Genomic DNA, 27,779 nt, shown 5'->3' on the forward strand with positions numbered 1-27,779 from the left:
GATGGACACTTTCTGAACATATAAACCAACAAATTTGCAAGGTACATGATTCATTTGATAAACTATTACTTATTGGCTGAATGACTCAAACTGGTGGAAGCTCTAAGAGGGACTGCAATTATTGAAGAACTTGAAGTGTTAGTCAAACTAAAGGACCTTATTAGAAAAGAATCTGGTTATGAGAAATTTACTTAAGCTTTCTAACCTTATACTGATGTATAGTAATTTGTATAAAAAATGTACTTTATAAATTTATCAGTCTCATTGTAATTGATTTTAGCTTGGAATTAATCTTATTATCAGTCATGAATTTGTGACAAGTGATCTTCTCACAAATTGGGGGAGATTGTTGTGCAAGACATGCATGTACATAACAAGACTAAGTCATATTGACAACCCTAAGGTTAAGTTGTATGATAATCTATATTTATAACCTGTAATTGTATTCCGTGAGTGTAAAAATGTTTAGTAGATTAGACTGGGGGATTTTTCTGTGAACAACCTTCAAGCTAAAGAATAAACTATGGAAGAAAATCAAATCTCGATCATGCCTCATAGAGAAGTATAGCAGCTTGGATTTGAATAAATCTGTTCTAAGAAAAATGCTCTAAGTCAGATATCGAAAAATCACAAATCAAGGGATATCGAGAAGTGAAAGGCATATGGCATAGCCTATTTGTATATTCGAGGATTTAACTCAACTCAAATAAGAATGTAATAAGTAAATAGTGGATCTATCGTCAGAGAGATCTCATATAATAACATCTGTCAAAGGGTTAAGAAATATTATTCATCTACAGACTTGAAGACTTAATTCACTGGAAGAAGCTCAAGAAATTGATCAAGCCTCAGTGATATAAATCAGGATTGTGGATTTAATCAAGTGACAGAGATCTCGTCAGGGTATCAATTAATTACAAGGATTTAGTCTGAAGAAAATCAAGAGTATCAAGGTCAAGACCTGAAGAAACGTTACGGAAGTTAGTCACTCATGAACCAGACAGTACATCGAGTGTCAACATTGAAGTGGTGGAATTGATTCATACTTGACAGTAATTTTCAGAAGATTTTCAGAAGAATGGTTGCTGCTCAAGATTAATATTAATTCTCTATTAATTAATTAAGTCATATAATTTAATTAAGAAAATAAATTATATCTGCAAAGATTAATTTATTGATTAATTGAATTAATTGATTAATTAATTCAGAATTAATTTTAAGGATTTTCAGAATTATTATTAGATTAAAATCTATTAATAATTCAGTAAGACAATTTTAATTTGAACTACTATGACAATCGGTATGACAATTGATAGTCATACCGAAAGTCTTGCTAGTTCATTCTGATTGTCTTGCTAGCTATTGGGATTGTCTTGCTAGTTCAAAAGGATAGTCTCACCGAAAGTCCTACCAGTTCAAATGGATTGTCATACCAGTTCATTTGATTGTCTTGCCGAAAGTCTTGCTGAGTAAACTAGATGGTTTTGTTTACTTAAACAAACAGAAACACAGCAGAAGACATCATGCAATAATTCAACAAAAACACAAGTCAAGAACTCAGCAGAAAACAAAGGCTCAACATTTTATTTTTCATCTGCTTTATTCAAGATCAAAATTCTAGATTGAAAAGTTAAATCCAATCCACTAGAATTATTTATCTTGTTCTTGTGTATCAATCTAGCGGATTAAAATCCCTAGAACTTAATCTCAAATCGCATTTAACATTTGATCTTTTAATTGCAAAAATTGAAAAAGTTCATGTCGAATTTATTCTAGATTTGTAATAATTGATTTGAGATTAATCCCTTGTAACCGATACCGTAGTTGTAACACCTTTCAAGTTTAATAAAAGTTTTATTTAACTTGAATTTTGTTTCACATTTTTATTCCGCATTTTATTCGATTAAACGGTATTGTTTGCATTCAACCCCCCTTCTACAAACAAATTGGGACCTAACAATTGGTATCAGAGCCTTCTGATTAACGAACCAATCAAGATCCTAGACTTTTGTGATTTTTCAACTCTTTGAATTTTTATTCATTCAAAAAATTCATAATGACTTCACAAAAAGTTGGAACCGTTAAAATTCCACTTTTCGATAAAGAAAATTATGTTATGTGGAAGAAGAAGATGCTACTGTTTTTACAAGTGGCTAATCCCAAATATTTGCAAGTGTTAAAGAAGGGTCCAAAAATTCCTATGGTTATTGAACCAGAGGTAATAGAAAATGATGTGGTGATCACCAAAGCGAGAACTTATGTGAAAGATCCTGAGGATTTCTCTCCTGCTGAAATAGAAGAAGCCTCCCTGGATGCTAGCCTTCAACTAATTTTAGTAGATTCCCTTAATCCCTTGATGAATAGACATGTGATGAATTGTAAAGATTCCAAACATATCTGGGAAACTATTGAGATTATTAATGAAGGCACAGAGGAAGTTAGGGAGAACAAACTAGAAATCCTAACCTCTGAGTATGAATACTTTAAATCCAATCCAGGGGAAGGAATCACTGAAGTGTTTGAGAGGTACAATGCATTGATCAACAACCTGAACATTAATGGTAAATACTACTCCATCAGGGAGGTCAACAAAAAGTTCCTTTTAACACTGCCAACTCATCTCGAACATAGAATCACTGCCATAAGAGAAGCAAGAGATCTGAGTGAGATTTCTTTGGAAAGGCTCTATGGTGTGTTACAGACTTATGAGTTGGAGCAGATTCAGCAGAAGGAAGTTTACGGGAAAGGAAGAGTGGTCAGCACGTCTACTGCTCTAGTAGCTGATGAACAACAACAACAACCACATTATCAACAACAATCTCAACAGTCAGAAAGAATGGTACAGTCTTCCAAGGTTGAAGATAATGTGATAGTAGCAGAATTTGATTCTCCTACTACAAATCAATCAGGAGATGATTATTATTCCTTGGAAGAACTGGAGCAATTGGAGGATGAGTCAATGGCCCTGATTGTCAAGAGATTCTCAAATGTCAGATTCAAAAGGAATCCCAAGTTCAAGTACAAGTCCAACTACAACAGATTCCAGAAAGGTGGATCTTCATCCTCTAACACCAGCAGTGGTGGGTATAAAACAGGGATGGTTGATCGAAACACCATTCGATGCTTCAACTGTAATGAGTTGGGACACTTTGCCACAGAATGCAGGAAGCCAAAACAAGCAAGGAAGAACTCTTACGATTCTAATCAAAAGAGTAAATCTGAAAGGGCTTACCTGGCAAAGGGAAGAAGCTGGGATGATACTGACAGTAAAGATGAAGAAGTTGGGAATCTTGCTCTCATGGCTAGTGATGCAAACACCTCATCGTCAAGAAAAGAGGTAAAATTTACTGATGCTGAATTAGTTTATCATCTAGGAGGTTCCTTAGATTGTGCTCGTCGTGATAATGAATTGTTAAATCAACAAATCAAAGACCTTGAGAAAGAGGTCAATGAATTAAGACTTGTGCACATTAATCAAGATAAATTAAAAGAACAAGTATCTTTTCTAGAGAATAGAGTTGACTGTTATAGACAACTCAAAACTATTCTCAAAGACAAGATCACCGGTCTTGAGGCTAAGGTTAAAGCTTACTTTAATTCTTGTTCGAAGTCCAAAGAGTTTTACAATAAGCAAGCTGTTAATCAAACATCTGGTATAGGTTATGATTACAATGCTGCTATTGGAAAATTAGGCATAAACTCCCCTCCTCATGTATGTGCTAAAGGCAGGGAAGTACCACATGTGCTTAAGGGTGTTGATGAACCCCTCTATAAAGAATCAATTGCTGAACCATTTGATGAGACCTCTTTTATTATTCAAGAAGAAATCCGTGCTGAAGATAATACTAATGAGAAAGCTGTCTCCAAGTCAAGTGTGTCAAAAGTTCCAGTCAAGGTTGTGAAAGCAACTGAGACTAACTCAGACACACATAAGTTGGATAACACAAATGCCAAGTCTACCATGCATAAGTTGCCTATTGTTAATCCTTCTCATAAAGCATGTGGTGTTCCTGATTGTATGTCTTGTGCTTTTAATATGATGTTTGCTTATTTTAATGGTAAGCATGTTTCTAATGATAAGACTACTCCTCGTCAGCATGTGAATAATAGAAAGCATGATAGGTCTAAGACTGCTAGTCCTCCTAAAGCTAGAAAGGAGACATTTGTGCCTAAGCCTAAACAGAAATTTGTCAAGGCTGTTCACAAGGTCAAATGTTCAGTCATTGAGAACGTTGAGAATATTAAAATTAAGAATGTTGTTTTGCCTGATAAAGGCCAATTTTACAAGTATGCCGGACCCAGCCAAGCTTGGGTTCCGAAGAAGGTCTAATCCATTTGTATTGCAGGGCATTAAGCAGGTACAACCGGTAGTGTGGATTCTTGACAGCGGATCGTCAAGACATATGACCAGAGATAGAGCCCTGCTATCAAATGTGGTTGAGAAAGCTGGCCCAGTGGTTACCTTTGGAGATAACAGCAAAGGTTTAACGGAGGGATATGGCTGTTTGCTAGCTGGAAATGTTATCATTAAAAATGTATATGTTGTGCAAGGACTTGAACACAATCTGCTTAGCATTAGTCAGTTCTGTGACAACGGCTACAATGTTTTATTCGACAAGCTGAAGTGTCAGATTCTGCACAAGAAAAGTGAAAAACCCTCCTTAATGGGAATCCGGAAAGGAAATCTGTTCGTAGCTGACATGAACTCTGGAAGCAATCCTGAAGTCAATTGCTTCTATGCAAAGGCATCGTCAGATGAGAGTTGGCTATGGCACAAGAGACTTTCTCATCTCAATTTCAAAACAATGAATTCTCTTGTAAAAAGAGAATTGGTAAGAGGTCTGCCTCAGCTGGAATTCTCTCCAGAAGGACTATGTGAGGCTTGCCAGAAAGGAAAGTCAAAGAAAGCAAGTCACAAAGGCACTGACACATCTTCCATAACTGGTGTTCTACAATTATTGCACATGGATTTATTTGGACCAGTTAATGTCCTTTCGATGTCAAAGAAGTGTTACTGTCTTGTGATAGTTGATGACTATTCCAAGTATACGTGGGTTTTATTTCTTCACTCTAAGGATGAAACACCACAAGTTGTGATTGATCATATCAAGATGATTGAGTTAGATTCTAACGTCCCTGTAAGAGCAATAAGGTCAGATAATGGGACAGAATTCAAGAATGCACTTCTCAATGAATTCAGTACAGACAAAGGGATTACCAGACAATTTTCAGCTCCTAGAACCCCTCAGCAAAATGGAGTGGTAGAAAGGAAGAATCGTACATTGATTGAAGCTGCAAGAACGATGTTAAGTGAATCAGGTCTTCCAATGTACTTTTGGGCTGAAGCTGTCAATACTGCATGTTATACTCAGAATCGAACTCTAATCAACAAAGACTTCATGAAAACTCCTTACGAGATTTTGAATGAACAGAAACCTTCTATCAAATACTTTCATGTATTTGGTGCCAGATGCTTCGTGCTCAAGGATGGAGATGAGCGTCGTGGTAAATTCGAGGCAAAGGCATATGAGGGTATTTTTGTTGGATATGGAAGAAGATCATACAGAGTGTATATCATTGATCAACACAAAGTAACTGAAAGTGTCAATGTTACATTTAATGACACTAAACTCCCTAGTATCCAATCTGAAGATCCTTCTGAGAAACTGAAGTTTGATGATATGTCAGATTCAGAATCAGAATATGGTCAAGAACCTGAGGTTGTTGCTTGTGAAGAACCTGTTAATCTTGATGATACTCAAGGTAATAGTGATGGAAACTTTGGCAACAATGTAGATACCACTGCTACTGATGGAGAATCTTCAAGTCAACATGGCAACAACTCAGGGGGAGATGCTGAAGGATCATCTAGTAGGACACAACATCACAATGAATTTCAAGGCGAATCATCAAGATCAAATCTTCCAAGACAGACTGTCTGGAATAAAGCTCACCCTTTTGAGTTGATTATTGGTGATCCAGATGTTGGAGTCAGAACTAGACGTGCTACTCAAAATGAGTGTCTGTTCTCAGGATTTCTTTCTGAGATGGAACCTAAGAAGATTGAAGAAGCACTAACTGATCCAGATTGGGTAATTGCTATGCAGGATGAGCTCAATCAGTTTGAAAGTCAACAAGTCTGGAAACTAGTACCTAGACCTACACACAAGAAAGCTGTTGGTACTAGGTGGGTATTCAGGAATAAACTAGATGAAGATGGTGTGGTTACAAGAAACAAGGCAAGACTGGTAGCAAAAGGGTATTCTCAAGCTGAAGGCATTGATTATGATGAAACCTATGCTCCAGTGGCTAGACTTGAGGCCATCAGGATATTTCTGGCATTCACAGCATTCTCAAACTTTAAAGTTTATCAAATGGATGTCAAGAGCGCCTTTCTGAATGGAAAGTTGGATGAAGAGGTATATGTAGAGCAACCTCCTGGTTTTGAAGATCCAGATCATTTGGATTTTGTCTTCTTTCTTTTCAAGGCTATCTATGGGCTCAAACAGTCTCCAAGAAAATGGTATGACACTCTCTCTGAATTTCTTATTGAAAATAGCTTTATTAGAGGTGTCATAGACAAAACTCTCTTTTCTAAAAAACATAAGAATGATACTATATTAGTCCAAGTCTATGTGGATGATATAATATTTGGGTCTACTAATGATAATCTATGTAAGAGATTTGCTAAGTTAATGCACATCAAGTTTGAAATGAGCATGATGGGAGAGCTGAAGTTCTTTCTTGGATTACAAGTAAATCAAAGGTTAGATGGAACATTTATTTGTCAATCCAAGTATCTCAAGGAACTCCTCAAAAAGTACAATCTAGAGGATTCTGCATCAGCAAGGACTCCATCAACTACAGCTGTCAAGCTTGGACCATGTGAAAACTCCATTAAGGTAGATGTCACAAGCTACAGAGGTATGATTGGCTCGTTACTCTATCTTACTGCAAGTAGACCAGATATTATGTATGCTACATGTTTATGTGCAAGGTTCCAAGCGAGATATTCATCTCGTTGCTGTTAAACGAATCTTAAGATATCTTAAGGGAACACCAAATCTAGGTATTTGGTACCCTAAAGAATCTGGTTTTAACCTTGTTGGATATACAGATTCAGATTACGCAGGAAGTGTTGTTGATAGGAAAAGCACCTCAGGGAGTTGTCAATTCCTAGGAAGCAGGCTAGTCTCATGGTACAGCAAGAAACAGCAAACAGTTTCCAACTCAACGGCCGAGGCTGAATATATTGCTGCTGGAAGCTGCTGTGCTCAGATCTTGTGGATTAGGAACCAGCTTCGAGACTATGGCTCTGTATTGAACAAAATTCCTATTTTATATGACAATACAAGTGCAATAGCCATCACCAACAACCCTGTGCAGCACTCGAGGACAAAGCACATTGACATCAGGTATCATTTTATTAGAGAGCACGTCATGAATGGTACTGTTGAACTATTCTTTGTTCCAACAGAAGAACAAATAGCAGATATTTTCAATAAACCACTTGATGAATCCACATTTACCAGATTAGTTGGTAAATTGGGCATGTTGAATAGTTTTAGTGACTAATTTAATTAATATCTGAGATCTGTTCTTGAATGAATTTACAAATGAATTTTTCATAAATGAAAAATTCATTTGCAAATTTGTTTTATCATTCTATCATATTTCTTGCTTATTTCTATGGAATTTTTTTTTATCTTATCTGTTTTATTTACTCGACTTGTTAACTTCAAATATCTCAGAATATTTTATTTTCTCTAAAAATATTTTTCTATGAATTTTATTTGTTAAAATTCAACAGAAATCTATTTTTGAAATAAAAATAATTAATTCTGAAATATTGTCTTTGTTTTTGTAAATATTTTCTGAATTTTTACTATTAATGTAACACTTTACTTCAGTTTTCCCTATTTGTTAATATATTCTGTTAATAATATATATATAGTCTTTCTACTGGAATGACAATCGGCAAGACAATTAAAATTGTCTTGCTGAAAATCATTTCAGTACACATGTATATATAAATCTGTTAATACTTATTTTATCTTATTCTAGAATGACAATCGGCAAGACAATTGAAATTGTCTTGCTGAAAGTCATTTTAGTAATAATGATTGCTTATTTTAAAATCAGATTAATTTTATAACTGGCAAGACAATCGGTATGACTATTGATTGTCATGCCAGTAATAAAATTAATATCAGAATTATATTGTTTTATTTTGTACTGGTATGACAATCGGTATGACTATCAGATTGTCATACCAGTTATTTATTTTTATTTGTTTTGTTTTAGTTGTTTTTTTTTCTGTCTTTAAGCTGGTGTGTCAATCGGTATGACAATCGGTATGACAATCTGATTGTCATACCAATTATACTACTTAATGGTTTGTGTGTCTGTTTGTTTTATTTTATTATCATCAGTTCATTTTATTTCCAAATTTCAACAGTCTCCTTCTCTTTCCCTCTCTATTCGAACTGCTACTCCAAAGTCACCATTGTTTCTTGCTCGAGTTCTTACTCAGCATACCAATTCATCACTCTGTGATATATACATACAAGTATATACATACAGAAGTGCTGTTGGATTTTTTTTAAAGAAATCAAACCAATCAAAATCAGTTTATGTTTATTTTGATTTTGGGTATTTTTTTTATTTTATTTTATTTTTATTTTCTGATTTGTGTCTTTTGGTTTTTCAAAACTGTGTTTGTGAGTTAGGAATTTTAACGAGATACATTCCTGTCTAAATTTTTTGATTATAATTAATTTAATTCGAATTATTAAATTAATTTAATTAATTCGAATTTTCTTAATATTATTCTTAAAATTCTGAAAGTGTGTGTCTTATTATTATTTTAAATGACTCTCAATTTCCAAATTGTCGCGCATAATCAGGTTGGTTATTTTAATCCGGAAAAATGTGATGTTGAAAAATTTAAGCCTTGGATTAGATTTTTAAATGACCATTCGATTGTTAGCTCTGCTATTAAATCAAATGTGATTTTAAATGTCTATCTTCTTAGACTAATTTGCACAACCTCTACTGTGGCCGATGATTCAAAATCTTTTTCATTCACCGTGACAAACACACAGTATGTAGTTGATGAATCAGTCTTCAATCAGGCGTTAAATTTTCCATTGGACAATTTCTGTAATTTACCCTCTGAAAATGATATCACAAACTTTTTCCATGCTATTCACTATCAGGGGGTGATCAATTTAACCAAACTTTCTAAATCCAATTTGGTGTCTGAATGGGATATTTTATTCGATTCACTTTCTAAAGTGTTTGCCAACTGCACTAAATCCAACTTTCACAACATCACTTCCACTCTGCAGTATATTGGTCTTGCGGTTGTTTTCAATCAAAGGATCAATTTTGGCAAACTACTTTTTCCCATTCTCTTGAGACGTCTCACTACTGCTTTACGTGATCATTCTACAAATCGTAGGGTATCATGTTACTATGCTCGTTTTCTCATGCTTATAGCAGATCATCTTCTTTCACCTGAACACAAAGCCCTTTTTGCTAACTCTGCAGTAACCGAACCCCCTCCAGTTAGCAAAAAGATTTACACCCGCCAAGACACAACCTTTAAATTCATGCAAGTTCCAGTACTTGTATCTGCTTTCATGGCCACTTATATTCCTTTACCTATTTTCAATCTTCCCGGTCATGAACAGCAACCTCAACCTCCAGTGGTTCAAGCCACCCAGGCTCCTCCAACATCAGATGCTCTTCCATTACAGGTAGTAATTCCTCACTCTCACTCCATTCCTACTTCTGTTGAAAGACCCCCAGTGGTTGATAGGGCTGACCATGAAGTTGTAGAACCACAGCTTCAATCCCAGGTCATAGAGCCAAACACAGAGTCACATTATATCTCAACCACTCCCCCTCTGTCTAAAATGTTACCCAGAAGATTAATAGGAAGTAGTGCATTGTTAAATATGAGTGAACCCTCAGCTCTGCCTCCTCCAAAGAAAAGAAGAACTTATACTGAGGCATCTGAAAGCCCATCCTTGTCCTCCCAACAGGACATGGACTTTGAAATGGCCGATGAACAGTTACTAGAGACATTCTCTCAACAGGATGAATCTATTGAAATTCGCCATAGGGCCATGGCATCTTGTACTGAGTCAAGCACAATTCCATTACTCACAATAGAACCATACATATCCACAGATGATACTCAGGTGACAGAGCGAGGAGCGCACATAGAGTCTGTTAAAGTGCCTGTCATAGTTACGACAGAAGAGCAGTCACATGCTTCTGAGGGAAAATCTGACTCTCAGCCACCCTTAATAGAGTCATTTTCTCCCCTCCCAGATCAAACACCTCTGGCTCCCTCACGGGATTCTCCACTCGCAGATTTATCTGGAGAAAGTGGAGGGCAACTCGGTCAATCTATCCCTGAAGCAATTCAGACATCTATTTCACATGAAATGATAGGTTTGACTGAGGATCGGGACTCGCGAATTCCCATTGCACCACCACTGACCTCTCTTGAAGAGGCTAGGGTGATTTTAACTGCAGGTACAGAAGAACAGCAACAGGAAGACTCCTCACGAGCAATTATATTGAGAGAAACACAAGCACGTGAGGCGAGTGAACCAAACACGAGTGAAATTCAGGTGAGAGCACACACAGACACTGATACTGTAAACCTGTTAGCTCAAATTGCTGCTCTAAAAGAAGAACTTGCTAAAAGCCAAGCTGAAGCTCAAGCATTCAAAGCACAAGTGGTTGAACGGTCTTCTTCTTCCACCTCTGTCAACAATCAGCTGGCACTCATAAGGAATGATATCTCAGATCTCAAAAACACTGTCACACCAAAGCTCAATTCCATTCAGGAAACTCCAACTTTATCAGCTGATGACATTTCTGACTTCTGCTCTCTACATACAAGGATGACTTCTCTTGAAGATTTGGTTGAAATGAATCATTCACTGGATTCCTCTAGATTTCTGAAGATAGAGACAGGTATGGAACATCTGAATGAAGGGATGAAGCACCTGTACTACATGATCAAAAATTCTCACTGTCCCAATGAAGAACAAAGAACTTACTTTGAAGGGCCGTCTGGTGGAGGCTCAGGCTCGGGAGGTGATGGAGGTCATGGAGGATCTAAGGGAAAATCAGTAGAGGATCCCTCAACTAAGGGGGAGAAGAAAGGGAGTAGTGGAAAGGGGAAAGAAAAAGATACCTCTGCTGGGGACAAAGGAAAGGCTGATGATGTCTATTACAGTGGAGAACAGGATGACTTTGACATTTTTGACATTCCCACTGAACCAGTCTTGGAAGATAAAGATGGTTTATTTGAAGCTGAAGAGGAAAGTGATTTTGGAGATTGGGAAGAAGAAGCTACAGTGGATCCTATCTTTGAGAAAGAGTTTCAGCAGCAGCAGTCAGAGATGAAAAGAAAAGAAGCTGAACTCAAAAAGGTCTCCCAGATTATTGACATGAGGAAAGACATACAAAGAACAGAAACTCTACAAAAGCAACGTCTTCATGACATTAAGGCTCAAGAAAGGAGAAGAGATGTCAGACTGAAGATTGGTGAGAAATGGGATGAAGCTAGGAGAGTACTTGATATGCCTCAGCTGAGCACTAACAATGATAGACAGTTTCTACATCTTCTTGACAAGCTGGAAATCTCAAATCCTAACAATGATATGTACATGAATGCTATCAAGACTGAAGTCTCAAGGATCACAGCTGCTTTTGATAGATCCCTAAATGAGATGAGCATTTTTGTATATTGTCAGAGTGAAGGATCTTTCAAGGTGTCACTTCATATGTTTGAGAATCGTTCTTTGTCAGAGACTTGGGTTCTTCTCAACAAGGTAAAAAGAAGCTCAGAGTTGAATGAAGTTCTTCGAGAAAGGCTTAAAGAGTTTGCCAGCAGGACTAGTCCTCAAGTGGTCAACAATCCTCATCAAGTGAGATTCTTTAAGTCTGATTGTCTTCAAATCTGTCAGCTAGATGTACAATCTCTTAAAGACTACTCAGCTAAGCATCTGGTCTGGATGGAACATCATTTAAGAACTGCTGGATACTCATCTATGTTGAAGACTCAAGCTGCTGATTTGATTCAAGCTTATTGTGAAAAGAATATTAAAAGGTACAATCAGATCAAGAATAAGCTGAAGTCAGTTGGAGTTCAACCAGTCAGACCAGCAAGCTTCACTTCAGAAAAGGATCGTGTCTTTGACAAAGAGTTGCTTCAAGAGTTAGAAGAAGGTGAAGTCAGAAGAGAAGACAACTGAAGTAAATTAGCTCAAAACTCAATGTAATATGATTAGAGCTTTATGAATCAAGATAGTCTAATGTAGTTATATGTTCAGGCTAGAGGAACATCTATCTTGTATTCACTTGTAAATTCATTTGGAATCTGGAAAATGTTAAATATAATCCAGAACTTTTCTGCTATTTACTTTGCATTACTGTTTATATCTTTTTCTTATTTGTTAGTTGAGTTATCCTCTAGGTATTTGTTGTTATTGTCTAACAAGCAAATAGGGGGAGATTGAAAGGCATATGGCATAGCCTATTTGTATATTCGAGGATTTAACTCAACTCAAATAAGAATGTAATAAGTAAATAGTGGATCTATCGTCAGAGAGATCTCATATAGTAACATCTGTCAAAGGGTTAAGAAACATTATTCATCTACAGACTCGAAGACTTAATTCACTGGAAGAAGCTCAAGAAATTGATCAAGCCTCAGTGATATAAATCAGGATTGTGGATTTAATCAAGTGACAGAGATCTCGTCAGGGTATCAATTAATTACAAGGATTTAGTCTGAAGAAAATCAAGAGTATCAAGGTCAAGACTTGAAGAAACGTCACGGAAGTTAGTCACCCATGAACCAGACAGTACATCGAGTGTCAACATTGAAGTGGTGGAATTGATTCATACTTGACAGTAATTTTCAGAAGATTTTCAGAAGAATGGTTGCTGCTCAAGATTAATATTAATTCTCTATTAATTAATTAAGTCATATAATTTAATTAAGAAAATAAATTATATCTGCAAAGATTAATTTATTGATTAATTGAATTAATTGATTAATTAATTCAGAATTAATTTTAAGGATTTTCAGAATTATTATTAGATTAAAATCTATTAATAATTCAGTAAGACAATTTTAATTTGAACTACTATGACAATCGGTATGACAATTGATAGTCATACCGAAAGTCTTGCTAGTTCATTCTGATTGTCTTGCTAGCTATTGGGATTGTCTTGCTAGTTCAAAAGGATAGTCTCACCGAAAGTCCTACCAGTTCAAATGGATTGTCATACCAGTTCATTTGATTGTCTTGCCGAAAGTCTTGCTGAGTAAACTAGATGGTTTTGTTTACTTAAACAAACAGAAACACAGCAGAAGACATCATGCAATAATTCAACAAAAACACAAGTCAAGAACTCAGCAGAAAACAAAGGCTCAACATTTTATTTTTCATCTGCTTTATTCAAGATCAAAATTCTAGATTGAAAAGTTAAATCCAATCCACTAGAATTATTTATCTTGTTCTTGTGTATCAATCTAGCGGATTAAAATCCCTAGAACTTAATCTCAAATCGCATTTAGCATTTGATCTTTTAATTGCAAAAATTGAAAAAGTTCATGTCAAATTTATTCTAGATTTGTAATAATTGATTTGAGATTAATCCCTTGTAACTGATACCGTAGTTGTAACACCTTTCAAGTTTAATAAAAGTTTTATTTAACTTGAATTTTGTTTCACATTTTTATTCCGCATTTTATTCGATTAAACGGTATTGTTTGCATTCAACCCCCCTTCTACAAACAAATTGGGACCTAACAAGAAGTCTGTCGATAAGTCCAAAATTATTTATCGATAAGTCCCAAGAGATATCGATAAGTTAATCTACATGTAAAGATCTCAAATATCGACAAGTCAAAATGTTTATGTAGAGAACTGGAGATATCAACAAGTCATTTTTTCATGTAGAGATCTAGAGATATCGACAAGTCAAAATCCTCATGTAGAGAACTCAAGATATGGACAAGTTAAAAGCTTATATCGAGAACTAGAGATGTCGACAAGCTATTCTACATGTCGAGAACTAGAGACCTCGACAAGTCATCTATATATGTCGAGAACTTGAGATATTGATAAGTCATTTCACTTATGAATATGTCATTTCTCTACAGAACAAAAGGAGACATCGACAACCTATCTCATAATTCAGAATTCAGACAAGTTCAAGATTAAAGATTATCAGTCAACAAATAATTCATTCACTGAATTGGAAAGACTATAAAAGCAGCTTGAAGAATACAAGATCAAGGGCCAAGATACACTTGATAAAAGATGGTGACATACCTACAAGATTTTGCACATATTTGCTAACACCGGAAAAGAAAATAGACAAGGTTACTTTAGAAACCGTGTTAGTACATTTTAGCGCAAGTTTTGTAAATCCATGATGTTGGTCTATAAAGCGTGCACATGTCCTTAGTTTAGATGTAACAAAAACAGATATAGAAAATCTTGTATTCTCTCTCAAAACTTGTAACTGAGTTCTTATTTTTAAGAACACGGATTTGTAGCAAACCAAATTTGATTAATACAATCAAGTGAGTTTTGATATTTTGTCTTGTGTTTATTGTCAAACAATTTATCATTATAAATTCATATTTGCTTCTTTTTTTCGTAGGTAACCCGCAGCCGTTACACTTCGGGTGCGCACTGGGTAAACTCTACGGGCTCACGCAATAGCTTGCAAATCACGTGAACCAAGGTAAACCGCATTTAAGCGACATGCTCTGGCTCAGGAGCCATAATCATAAATTCTTCTCCCGTGGGATTCGAACCTGTGACCAAGAGGATAGTTATCCCCTTTTTAACCAACTGAGCCACCCTTGCAGACATCATATTTGTTTTTGTTCAAATTAAGTTAAACACTTTCAAAAGAGAATTAAAATTCAAGAAACACATAATAGGTAAACCTAATATTTTAAAACTGGATTTAAATATTTACACGATCAAAGTCATAACCTAGCTATTAATAAATAAAAAATATATTATAATCTAGCCCTCTTTTGATCACCACCTGAAAACATTCCAGGGGAAAAATATAACTTATATTATTATTGGACCTATGTGTTTTTTAGATAAAGTTTCCATGTATTATATATGTATATATATAAGTGTATTTTTTATTTTAAATATAAATTTAATTCAAAATACATTAATATAAAAATATTTTTGAGACACCAAATTAATTAATGATAAATTAAATTATTTAAATTGATAAATATTTTTAAAATTTAAAGTTAAAAAAAACTAAAATTTAAAATATACTAAAATACTTATTTGAAAAAATAATCTTAACTATAATAATTAATCTAATTTAACACACATAATTAGATATTCATAATGAAACACAAAAAGAAGTAAATATACACATAGGAATTAGATGGTAACAAAAGTTAAAAGTGGGGATTGGAGAAAAAATCACACACATATATAAAATTAGGGCTGCAAATGAACAAAGTCGTTCGTGAACAAAACTCGGGATCAGCTCGTTTAAGTGAACTCGTTTCGATTCGTTTGCTTAAACGCGCCGATCTTTAATATAAAAATGAGTTCGGATAAATAAACGAGCAGAGCTGAGTTTTTCGTATGTTCGGTTTGGACTCGGTTCGTTTAGCTCGGACTCGGCTCGAACTCAACTCAAACTCGGTAACTCGGCTCGGCTCGAATTAAGTTTATATATACAACAATAATAAATATTTACTTATCAATTATATAAATTTTTCTAATTTTTATAATTTAAAATTTAAGATACAACTTAAACTAAAATGATTGATTTAATTATAATAGTTATATAAATTAATATATTTTTATATAATTAATAATTTTTTAGAATAAGTCATTTATCCCTTTTCAAAGCTCTTCACGTAATTAATAGTACGAAGGATGATCGATGAGAGTTTGATTTTGGATAAAATGAAAGTAAGAAAGAATAACATATTCACAACAATTTCATATATTGACTAGTCTAGTTGAGAAGAAACTAATTAGTATAACCGTATAGGTATTTCAATTTGGGGGGAAATAGAAAAGTCATCTCCCACTTATAAATATTATATTAATAGTTTTATCGTAGGTGTACAAATCCTATATACTATATTTCTATTCCTACACGTGTTCAATTTTTTTTATTTTAAATTTTTTAATTTCTTATAAAATAATATTTATAATATCATATCCAAATCATTTTTTTATTAATATATAATAATTATATTTGTAAGGGTCATTGCCCGAAATTGTGATGCTAAGGGCCATTGCCCGACGGAATGTCACAAAACAAAATATAAAGTGTGAGTGTGCATATGTAATTATAAAATAAGACTAATATTTTATTTTCATATAACTTGTAAAATTATAAAATTATACCTTAAAGTAGGTCGATTAAAAAATTTATGGGAGCTGTTAGTGGATAACTCACCATGTTTGAACTCGGCTTGAGTTCTGCTCGGCTTGGTTGTTCGTGAACAAACTTGTGTTCGGCTCGAACTCAGCTCAGTTATAAACGAGCCGATCGTGAACATCATTTTTGGCTCGGTCCTGAAACTCGGCTCGGCTCGTCTCGTTTAAAAAAAAGTAAAGTTCAGCTCAATTTGGACAGAACTCGGCTCGACTCACCTCGGCTCGGCTCTCACTCTATATAAAATACACTTTGAAATAAATTAGTATCGCTTGTTATTTTCTATTGAAGTAAGTTTTCTTAAGTTTTCTTTAATGAACTGATTTTATCAGATTTGTGATGTTGAGAAAATTAGAAATCAAGACTTAAAATGTGATGCATTCTTATTTTTTTTTGCATTGTATAATATTTTAATTTATAGACGTGAAAAAATGAGACACCATTTTCAAATCTCGTATAGGATATCTAATTTTCAAGGACAGGGTGGTGACCCTGAATATCACTTTAGGGTTAAAAATGGTTCAAAATATCACCTTTGAAAAAAAATGGCCCTAAATGTCACTTCAAAATGATATATTATGTAACGTTTATGCAACAGATCCAAAACGTTACATCGTGTTCCGTTTTGACACTTTGATTTTTTTTATATATGCAAAACGGTAGATAAAATAGCATTTTGGTACTTTGATTTTTTTTATATATATGTAAAACGGAAAATAAACTGACGTTTTGTAGAAAAGCAACAAAAAAATATATTTTTAACCTCAAAACGTTACTTCAGGTGACGTTTTTGTACTATTTACAAAACGGTACAAGAACACCCATTATCAAATGATATTTTGGACCTTTATTCTAGAAAGTGATATTTTAAATATTTTTTGCTTGAATAGTGATATTTTGATTCATCTCTCGAAATAATATATACCTTTCTAAAATGACATGAAAGTTCTTTCATACAAAGGTACAAAGTACTGGAGTATAATTTTGTAAGAATTGCCGCCTTTGAGACCCAGTGGCCATGCAACTTGAAAGTACTACATGTTTCGTGGTTTTGTGATCAGATATGGAGCATACATTAACCAAAAAACATAGGAATTGAGATTAGCTATAAGAACTTGTGTCGTTTTCCAGCTAAATATAACAATGAACATAATATTTTATATGAATCAAAACACCATAAAAATAAACAAATTTCAGTCAAGAACTTGAAAACAAATCAACACCAAAAGCATCGACGAAACTTTGTAGGCGTGGTTCCATTTTGTCTATGTTTAGCTCCAGCAGCTTCAGCCTTGAGGATATCTTCCCCACGTTTAGCTTCAACGGCAGCTCTCTTTACTTCTGCTTTTTGGTGGAGTGTAGCTATCTTGTTCTTAATCTTCTCTACCTTTTCTGCCTTCTCTTTTTCTATTTCTTCCTGTTGCCATCACACACACAGTGTTGTTATGTTCCACTAAAATTCATCTTAAACCAGAAAATTCATATACAAATTATCCGGTAATAGTACAACAATTTCTTAGGTATGATGGTACAATGTTTGTAATGAGTTCTTAATTTTGCTGGAGAAATAAATTAACCTACAAATATACTTATTTACTACCTCAATTTGCTTGAGTTGAACCTCAACAAGTGCTCTTTTAGTGTTTTCCTGGGCTCCAATTGCAGACAACTTCTTATATGCCCTGCATAATAATTATAGTTTTATAAGAATTCATCAACAAGACATCATGAGATTTTTTCCAAAAAAACAAAGAGTTTAGAGTTTAAATCATAACTTGTTCTCTGCTTTTGTTTTCTCATTATCTTCCCATGCCTTAATCAAAGCCAATCGCTTCTCAGTTTCAACCCTCGTCAGTGCAGCAACTGAATATGAGAGAATCGCAGAATATGACACACTTTTTATACTTTAGAGTTAATTTGTGTTGGCTGTACATATCCAAATATCACACAGAAAATTAGCCATAACATGTTGTTACCTCTGTCGTTAGAATCATCAGTGCCTTTGTTTTCAGCGTGATCCTCTGCAACCGCATCTGCAACATATCCAACATCTGCATATTAACATAGGACTATAAAAAACATATAATAAGATCAAGAATCATGTTATACAGTTGTAGTTGATGCAATATAAAACAATTTAAGATAGATATTTACTTTCATGAATGGGAGAACGCTTGGAAGCAGAAACCTCGTCCGGGGAATGCTTGGAGGAAGGAACCTGGTCCATAGAAACTGCAGCTTTTGGCTTGATTATTCTCTAGTCCAACTTTTAATCTGGTTCACTGTATGTGTGTGCTGCCTTCAAGTGCCGAATGATGTGAGAAAACAAAAGAATAGTTGAGAAGGTTTGATGTATAGAGGGTGTTGAAAGGGTTAGGTAAAAAAGAATTGCAAGTTAGAAAATGCCAAATATGGTTGGAAAAGATTGTGGACGGCCAGCTAAAAATCATATCAAACGTAATATACAAAGTACCGTGAACAATAATAGGAATGTTTCTTCGGAAGTTGATATAATTATTTAAGTTACTATAGATAGTTTTAGCTATTTCTCTTTTTGTGTTTTTATTTTCAAGGCATAATAAATAACCATTGTTTGTTTCCTCATTACCAATTAAACTTGACATATGTAATATATTGCCTCAAATGTCGTATTCTGAGGAAATATGATGCCTCAACCAAAAACATTTCAATTAATATTTATCGAGGAAATTTAATGCTAATAACTTGACCAAAATATTACATGGGCTTCGTTTATAGGCCGATTTGTGTGGCCGAAAGACTCCTGATTTCATATCAGTTCCTAAAAGATTGAGAAGTACAAGCCCAATGGTTGCAAAAGGAACTCAAAGGGCTTTATCTGTAGATGTCATAAACTTGTGATGTGAATTATAACCTAGCTACAAATGCACTAACTGAAGCAAATGAACTTATTCCAGAGATTAAGCATTTGCAGGGCCAGCGTCCTCGGATTCGCGAGCCTCTAGTTAAAATCAATTTATGGTATCCTAACATACATATAATATGTTGTTGATGAAGCTGTTAACAACAAAATTTGAGATTTCTCGCCGGAATCAAGATCTGTGACGGTGGTTTTTCGCCGGAAAATCAAATGTTGTATGGTGGTTGTGTGTTAATTGATGGTTGAGATTGATTAGGGCAAGTGCTTACTTCTTTTCAGCTCTCAACTTCTTACTCCTTTCAATGTACTTACGTACCCTTTATATAGAGATCAAACATGACATAGTTCTTGGGAACAAGAAATCTAATGGGCTTAGAATCCTTATTCCTAGGCCCCGTAGAAGTCCTCTCAGAATCCAAGAACAGAGTTCTTAAAGCACACACCAAAGTTAACCCCGCATCCCCAACGAGGACACCCGTTAAATACAGGAGGAGGCCTTCAATCATCAGGCATACCCCTAGAGGCCTTCAAACTTTGCACGGACATCCCCTCACCGTCTCAAGGAGGGAATTCTTCAGAGAGTACCTGCAACAAATACGTTAGTAAAAATAACCCTCCACTGCTCATTCCATGCTTGCCATGTTCTGAACTTGTCCTTGTTTTCCTTGTCCTAGGTGAGGACAAGCCCAACTCCCCAAATGAATCCAAAAGTATGCATCTTCAAAGGACGGGATGTGTCCTCCTCTCGTAGAATGCACACATTCTCCCTTGTATTGTGACTCTGGCACATGATCAATTCAATCTTCTCACTTTACACTAAAAGAGCGCCTCCTAGGCCCTGAGCGCGTCATACCCATCTCTAGGCACTGCAATCTTACACGGTCTGCACAATGTTTGGACGCGTCATAACGTTGTGGGCATGCCCTCGCCTCTCACGTTGCAACCCAAAATCCTTATAATAATTCAAATTTTTGAGACCTTGTAAAATATTTAATGAATAGTAACTCTGACGGACGGAAAAAACTTTTGAGCCCACACTATGTAGTGTATGAGAAAATGAGTTTCGGAGTTGATATTATGATTATACGTACCAAATGAGTGTATGTAAACGCTATTAGTTTTCGAAGAAAACGAACTTTGAAAAACGACCATATTTACGACTCATCGAGGATTACGGGAATCACAATATAATTACAAGATTAAAACCCTACGGATTTATATCCAAGTATGATAATTCAAAACATAAGGAATAAATACGAAAGGAATTACGTCGTGAACCATTTACGAGGAAGTATTACGGAAACGTTTAAGCGACCGAGCGAACGCGTAAACGATTAAATAAACGTAACGCACTAACTAACCATGGTAAGAAAGTAACCATGGTTACTTTATCAAATAATGAACTAGATATAGGATGATCAACCAAGGCTAATGAAATAGTGAGCTAAGGAAGCTAAAACAAGTAGCTTAGCTTGTAAACTAGGAAGCTAGTTAGATTTGTCCATGGATTTGGCAACAAGAATAAACCTAGGATTCTAAACTAGAGAATATCAAATCAATATAAGATATCACCAACATAATTTCCTAGAAGCAACCAAGGAAGCAAGCATAAAAACTCTCTCCCCACTTCTTCATCAAGCTTCATTCGGCCCCATCCTAAAAACAAGAGAAATCAAATTCAAAACCTCAAGTTCTAGCCATGGTTAAATCCTCCCATTAATTCTCAAGCTTCCTAACAACCAAACTAAGGTAAGATAAATCTTTGATCTCTTTTTATTAAGGTTTGATGGGTGAAATAAAATCAAGAAAGTTGAGAATGAATAGTATAAATAATAACTCTTCTTTGGTTTCTTGATTTCAATGGTGGTTTTAGGTTCTAAAAACCATACCAAGCACTCCTAAGACTTCATCATCATCAAGAACACATCTCAATCTTTCAAAAAAGGTAAAAATCTTTGACCCAACTTTATTTAAATTCAATTTCAAAATCCTTTTAGTATGTAGTTATAAACCTAGTTTTAGTGGTGATATTGTTAAGATCTTGATGTTTAGTTAAGTAGATTTAAGGTTGATTGTTGTTGTCTCAAGAACATCTACCTAGTTTTAGTGGTGATATTGTTAAGATCTTGATGTTTAGTTAAGTAGATTTAAGGTTGATTGTTGTTGTCTCAAGAACATGATGTTCTTGAGATGAGTTAGTGTGTTGATGATGATATGATGATTGTTGGTGGTAGTATAAAGATTTAAGGCGTAAACGAAACTCCGATCGTAAACGTAATCTCGTTAAAACGAACAAAACGTAACTTTAAGTTTCTGCAGAAAGTCCCGAAGATGTAAAATATAGTTTCTTGAAAAATAACCCTTGATTATGATAGGCAATGTTATAAGGATCGTTTAGACGCTTGAATCGCTTGATTCCGATTTACGGATCAAAAGTTATGGTCGTTTTACTAAAAGTGATTTACACGACAAAAACTGCTACGAATTACAAATTTTGAAAATATAAAGGATCGACTTAAGAATGTTCATAAATCATGAAATTTTTACATAGAGTAGTATTTTGAGTTTACTAACTTCCATAAAAATTTCAAGTGAAAATAATGATTTTCAATTTTATAAAAATATCGGAGCCGAGACCGCGCGATTAAAAACCGTAGAATCCATTAGTGGAGCCGATGACGAAAACGAAAATGAACTTAAGATACTTTGAAAAAGGAAGCGACCATGATGTGAATAAGGACTTAAAAGAATAATAATGATAAAATAAGTTGAGAGGGTGCATATTAATTAGCGCATGAGTGCGGATAGCCGTAAATTAGAACGGGACCTAACGAAATGAATTGTGTTCATAATTATAGATTTCCGAGCGGAACCTAGAGCATCCTCCACCTCGAGATACCCAGGCAAGTTTACGAACCCAATTCCATTTACTGTTGTGTTGTGAAAGGATTGTTTTATTATCATTGCATAAATACCATGTTTGTCATGATACATAGTTATTGAATTTTCGCATGATATAGCGATATTGTACGATAAATATATATCGTGAAATGTTTAATTCCGCTATAAGCGTGACGTATTATAATAAGACCGAGAGTCAGTCGAGATTTTAAGAGAAAAACCCGGGAATCATTCCGGTGATATTATAGGACGATTACAAGTCTATAGTAGTACGTTTTAAAGGGACTCAACGTCCACTTACCAATATTAAACACCTCGAACTTTTATTAAAACGATTTCCAAAGATCGTAGGACAAGAAATATTTACTTACTATTCATTTATTAGGGAGAAGTGTTCTCCAGTAAATATTTACTTCAATCTCGATTAAATATTAAAGTTATTAATATATTAATCACTTGAGGAATATTATTTTATTCTTTTAAAAGTAAACTCCTTTGAGGTTTAATTATTTATCGATTATCATTTAATTATTTACTATTTATTAAATGGTTTATTTATGATTTAAAAATCATATAACCGGATTTAAATTACTTTCTCATTTTTGAAAATCATTCGAATAATTTCAGATCGCCGGAGAATATTATCCCGACTTATTTAATATTTTGAATATAGTTTCAAGGAGAAACTTTTCCCCCTTATTTAATTATCTGTTGACAACGGTCAACTCACATTCTTAGTACTTCCTCCGAAAATTTCGGAAGTACGTATATATATATATACATTTATATCTTAGTAAGATAAACTGTTTCTATCAACAAGCAAAACGCTTGGGGAACTTCGATGTGGTTCGAGTTCTCGAGATATGATAGAATTCTTTTAAAAGGACAAGGGAGGGGTAGACTCTGGTACTATGTGTGATAGATGGACTACCAAAGGTACCGCAGGCGAAGGTACTCTGTGTACTCAGGAACTTGTGAAGTATGTATATACCCAAAAATGGGACACGTAGCCCGAATGCGGCAAGGGTGATAACCGGGATACGAAGGTGTCGTCCTTCTACTAGTAGAAAATGTTACTATTATCGTATTACGACTGATCATCGTATGCGGTGGCTCCAATGAGTGACCTATTCTTCCAATTGGAATTGTGATGCAATACTGTAACCCAAGCCTAGGTGTTGGGTTTACTATTAAGGTATTCGCAGGATAATAAAATCCCATAAAGAATTGTTTTCATAAGAAGGTGAGTATCACCAAGGAAAACTAATTTCGAATAAAACATAATTATCATATATGATGTTTTACGTAAGCTTATAATACAGTCATTTTCATACTGTACATTATTATGCTGAGCACTATAGCTCACTCTTGCTTTCTTTAAATGACACAACACAACATTGAATCAAGATGCCTACCATGAGAACCACAGCCAGAAAACGGGTAGGAAATGGCCAGCTGTTCCGTAGATTGTTTGGTGCTGTACCGCAGGTAGTCCGAATAAGTTTTCAGTTATTTTTAGTTCGGCTTATTTATAATTATGACTAATGTAAGGTAATAAATAAGAAACGTATATTTGGCCGACGGACTAGCCTTACCTAAAGGTTATTCCCCGGTAAGACTTAATTACTCTTGGGTTGTAATAAATATCACTTTGCGGTTTAATCTACTCTAGTAATGAATGGTTCGTTTCCAAGAAAATAACCTGTAAGTATGTGTGTGATAAGTGTGGGGTTGTAAAGTGTGAGTATTTATATGTTGTGGTGCAAGGTATGTGGTTTATAGTGGTTTAGATGGCGTGGCCTCCGAGATTCCCGACCCCGGATTTCGGGGCGCCACAATCCTATCCTTCATCTTTTCGCTCCAATGTAACCTCAATTGACCCATTCTTGACCGGAAATGATCCATAACCAAATTTTGGCCATAACACATGCAATTTTAGATATATTACTTAAGGGAATTGAAATTTTTGAGACCCTTGAGAGCCCTAGGCGCAAGTCTTGTGGGCGTATAGTCGGGGCTACCCACGAGTATTTGAAGGAAATGCTCCAACAGGCTACTCCCTTCGTCCCATATTACGTTTCTCATTTTGACTTTTTACACTATTCATGATAAGCGATTGACTAGTAATTTACGTTTAATCTATAAGATCAAATATAGTCATGAGTAATTTTGTTGAATTCGTATTTATGAGTACTTTAATATAATAAAAAATTTATATTTAATAATAATACAAAATTAAAGATATTAACCATCAAAAGTGTGGCAAACGTGTCCAACACAAATAAGAAACGGAGGAGGGAGTAACAAAGAGCTACACTCATTTAAGGACCTTTATGAAGCGAAATTGTTCAAAGTTTTAAGCCAATTACATTTCAAGACAACACAAGTGGAACAAATGCAAGCACAGATCGCGTACAAGTCCAATATGATTGAAACACGAGGCATTCTGAATAAACTCGCATACTCCTCTCAAAAGAGATCTCCATGCCGCGGTTTGAAATAGTAAGACTTACACTAGAAAATAGTTTATTGTCTGAGCAGGAAAAGCAGAAAGAAACTTTGAGAGCTGCGCTAGAACAAATTGAAAGGCTTACACAAGTATATGGTGGCTTCTCTGAGCAGCAAGAGCAGATTCAAACTTTAAGAGTCGCGCTAAAACAAATGAAGGCATCAATCGAGGAGACTGAGATTCTGGTATTAAGAAGCATCACTGAGACCAATGAATTAGAACTTACAAGTGCATTGCTTCAGAGTTCGGATAGAAGTAGAAAAGTTACAAAAGGAATTAAACACTTGAGGAGTGTCAAGGTTGAAACATAGTTAATAGCTGGAAGTCTTCAGTCACAGGTCGAAATTCTCAATACTAAATGTGGTGAACTAAAACGTTATATCGATATGATGCAATCAAGAATGAAGGTATTGTCTTCACTTCTCGTAATGTCCATTTGAACAAAGATGCAGAATGAAAAAAATAACTCTTGCGGTCAATAAAAAGACATTCTTAAATACTAGACTGCAATATATTCAGATCTTTACCAAGAAACTATAAATACTAAATTATGATTCTACATTCATATGTCTAATGGATAAACATAAAGGATCAGGAAAAGATGTAGTTTGTCATTCATAAAATGAACACACAAGAAAAAAGTAATATAGACAATGCTAGCTACCATCAGTAAAGTATATATTTCTAAACTAAATGTTACAGATTTCTGCCTTTGTGAGTGATGAAAAGTCCATAGACCATAGCTAAATGGAACTGTTAACGAATTTTACATCTTTCGAGTTAATAATCCATGCACCGCGACAAGAGCCATGATGAAGTCATGATCATCAACAAGCGGCTCCAGCTTCAAGCTTAATACATCTTGTCCTAACAAAACTCCAGAAGAAGATTGTTTCTGTTTAACCTCTGCAACCACTCTTCCTTGTTTGTCAGTTATGTTAAATTCGCATTTGCCTTTTATCCCTTTAATCTTATAGAAACTAGTACTATCAGAGCCCATAGTAACATGATATTCCGTCTCTCTTCTCTTCAGAAAATTGTTGGAGTTTTTAACTTCAAACCACGGCCTCTCATTCTTTACTTTAGCATCTTTATTGTAGCCATTCCATTGCCCAAATCCAAATAATTTCTGTACAAAAGGAGTCTATGATCAGTTTATCAAGTTCAAACTCTAAGGGAAAGGAAAGTAGTACAGGAAGGTCCTGATGTAATCTAGAAGCAATAATTACGAAAACTTTTAGCATCATAAAACATATTGTTTGTGAATTACCTTTTGAAACATGGAAAACAGAACACTGCCATGAAGATCCATAAGATAAACTTCTCTGCAAGACTTATTACTGTAATTGTCGATGCGATAAACAACTTTACCAAATGAATCATAGACAGTGAAACCATTTCCATTTGCTACAAGTGATTTCATCCATATCGTATACGTTTTTCCACTACTAGAACAAGATGCAGAGGAGGAGGAGGGTTTGCAGGGATACACCTTGGCCATATTGTTAAAGAAATGATATTATGTTACTATATGATACTTAAGAAGCAGATAAATTTTGTTTATATAGAGGGGATAATCTGAACGCGCTGATGCAGCCACAACTTTGACCATGTACAAATGTGTGGCTACTGTATGTTAGGAATTCTTGTAAAGAGGGCTTGAAACAACAATAATACCAAGAATCAGTAATATTGCAACATGATCAACATTGTACCTCATCCGAATATCCAATAATGCAGAATTATTGCAGGTGGTATGCGTTTTTTGAGTGCTGAAATAGACTATGCATCACGTTTTAGTGCATGTGTGTACAGTGACAAGAATTGAAGCGTTGTACAACAACAAAGTCAGTATAATACAGCCATTTTAAAGATGAAACTTAAGAGAGTATGCAACACTGCAATTATATACGCTTCATTCATGCACCCTCTTCGGTTCTCCATGCTTTTACTGAACCTTTATAATGTGCATGTCTGTATCTTGGCTTTGGGGTGAAATTCATTTAGAAACATTTAATTAAGAACATTTCTTGTTCGGTAAAAATAATCTTGTTTACTAAAATTTACTACACAAAATATTTGTATTTAATTGAAACTATTACGAGAACCATGTTTCTTCTCTATATCTGTAATCGGACACTTCAAATGTTACGTATGTAAGTATATATAAGTATCTGCTAATTGTTAAAGAGACGATTCAATGATGAAGAGACCAAGTCTTGGGGTTGTGAATATATATATCTGCTGAGTGTTAAAGAGACAAGACTCAAGTGGTGAAAAGACGACTCTTAATAATAAAAATCAATTATAAACGACTAAAATATCAGTATCATTTTTTATTCAAGGTATGAGTGATCATCCTTTGCGTGCATTTTCTCCAATTATTTAAGTTTCCTAATGTACTAAATGGTCCAACTTCGCAGCAAACATACAAAGATGAAGATTTCATTTCAACATTGTTCATATCTTTTTTTATCTGTATTGTCTTTGTATCCCAAGAGGGGTAGTTCAACTTTTGTTATATCAAATAATACCAAATAATATACCGATGTGCAAATGCTTTGTTAGATCAATTTGCTACGTTGTTGTGAATAAATGATATGCAAAATGCACCCAACCAACCCAATTAAAGGTAATTAAAGATTATTCTCTTGCTTTTAGGGGTTGCATTGCATGTACTGACGAAACAAGCAGCCAAGCATCCAAAGCCAATGGTAAATATTCCTACAATTATGCATCTAATTTATTCAACGAAATAAGTTTTTATTCCCTGTGAGGGGGTGATGTATCTGTTACTTTTGGGGAAAAAATTAAGGCACGTTACAGCACAAAACCACCGTGAGGATTGAAAAGAATGCTTGTACTGTTAAAATTAAGTTATCAATTTAGCAAAAAAAAAATTAAGTTATCAACATATTGCCCATAAAATTATTCTGAATATGCACGCTAGTCCTTTTTGGGGAAAAAATACGTCTTAGTCATATATTT

At 34.7% G+C, this 27,779-nt stretch overlaps 2 protein-coding genes across 3 annotated transcripts; both read right to left on the reverse strand.

Moving 5' to 3' along the window:
* Nucleotides 1–17,531: 17,531 nt before the first annotated feature.
* LOC141668355 (remorin-like) lies at nucleotides 17,532–18,862 on the reverse strand. Of its 2 annotated transcripts, none has more exons than XM_074475209.1 (5): nucleotides 18,637–18,862; nucleotides 18,459–18,515; nucleotides 18,258–18,345; nucleotides 18,083–18,164; nucleotides 17,532–17,899 (listed from the first exon to the last, which is right to left on the reverse strand). In XM_074475209.1, exons 1-5 carry the CDS (start codon nucleotides 18,707–18,709, stop codon nucleotides 17,699–17,701), a joined length of 501 nt encoding a protein of 166 aa, XP_074331310.1. In that variant the 5' UTR covers nucleotides 18,710–18,862; the 3' UTR covers nucleotides 17,532–17,698. The 2 variants fall into 2 exon arrangements, with proteins under 2 accessions (XP_074331310.1, XP_074331309.1); XM_074475208.1 differs by having other exon boundaries at nucleotides 18,459–18,533.
* Nucleotides 18,863–25,382: 6,520 nt separating this feature from the next.
* Nucleotides 25,383–26,421, reverse strand: LOC141667239 (protein LURP-one-related 4-like). Its single transcript, XM_074473647.1, has 2 exons — nucleotides 26,062–26,421; nucleotides 25,383–25,920 (listed from the first exon to the last, which is right to left on the reverse strand). The coding sequence occupies exons 1-2, from the start codon at nucleotides 26,290–26,292 to the stop codon at nucleotides 25,558–25,560; spliced, it is 594 nt and encodes a 197-aa protein (XP_074329748.1). The 5' UTR covers nucleotides 26,293–26,421; the 3' UTR covers nucleotides 25,383–25,557.
* Between the last annotated feature and the right edge of the window lie 1,358 nt (nucleotides 26,422–27,779).

Source organism: Apium graveolens, chromosome 6 (genome assembly GCF_009905375.1).
Source record: "Apium graveolens cultivar Ventura chromosome 6, ASM990537v1, whole genome shotgun sequence".
Taxonomy (NCBI): Eukaryota; Viridiplantae; Streptophyta; class Magnoliopsida; order Apiales; family Apiaceae; genus Apium; species Apium graveolens.

Excerpts from the sequence above, each read along its gene's own strand:
- LOC141668355 (XM_074475208.1), bottom strand. The coding sequence starts at position 18,709 with ATGGACCAGGTTCCTTCCTCCAAGCATTCCCCGGACGAGGTTTCTGCT. Across the intron at positions 18,534-18,636 it reads GCGTTCTCCCATTCATGAAA|ATGTTGGATATGTTGCAGAT; the intron begins GTAAATATCTAT and ends GTTAATATGCAG. Across the intron at positions 18,346-18,458 it reads TGATGATTCTAACGACAGAG|TTGCTGCACTGACGAGGGTT; the intron begins GTAACAACATGT and ends TCTCATATTCAG.
- LOC141667239 (XM_074473647.1), bottom strand. The coding sequence starts at position 26,292 with ATGGCCAAGGTGTATCCCTGCAAACCCTCCTCCTCCTCTGCATCTTGT. Across the intron at positions 25,921-26,061 it reads TGTTTTCCATGTTTCAAAAG|AAATTATTTGGATTTGGGCA; the intron begins GTAATTCACAAA and ends CCTTTTGTACAG.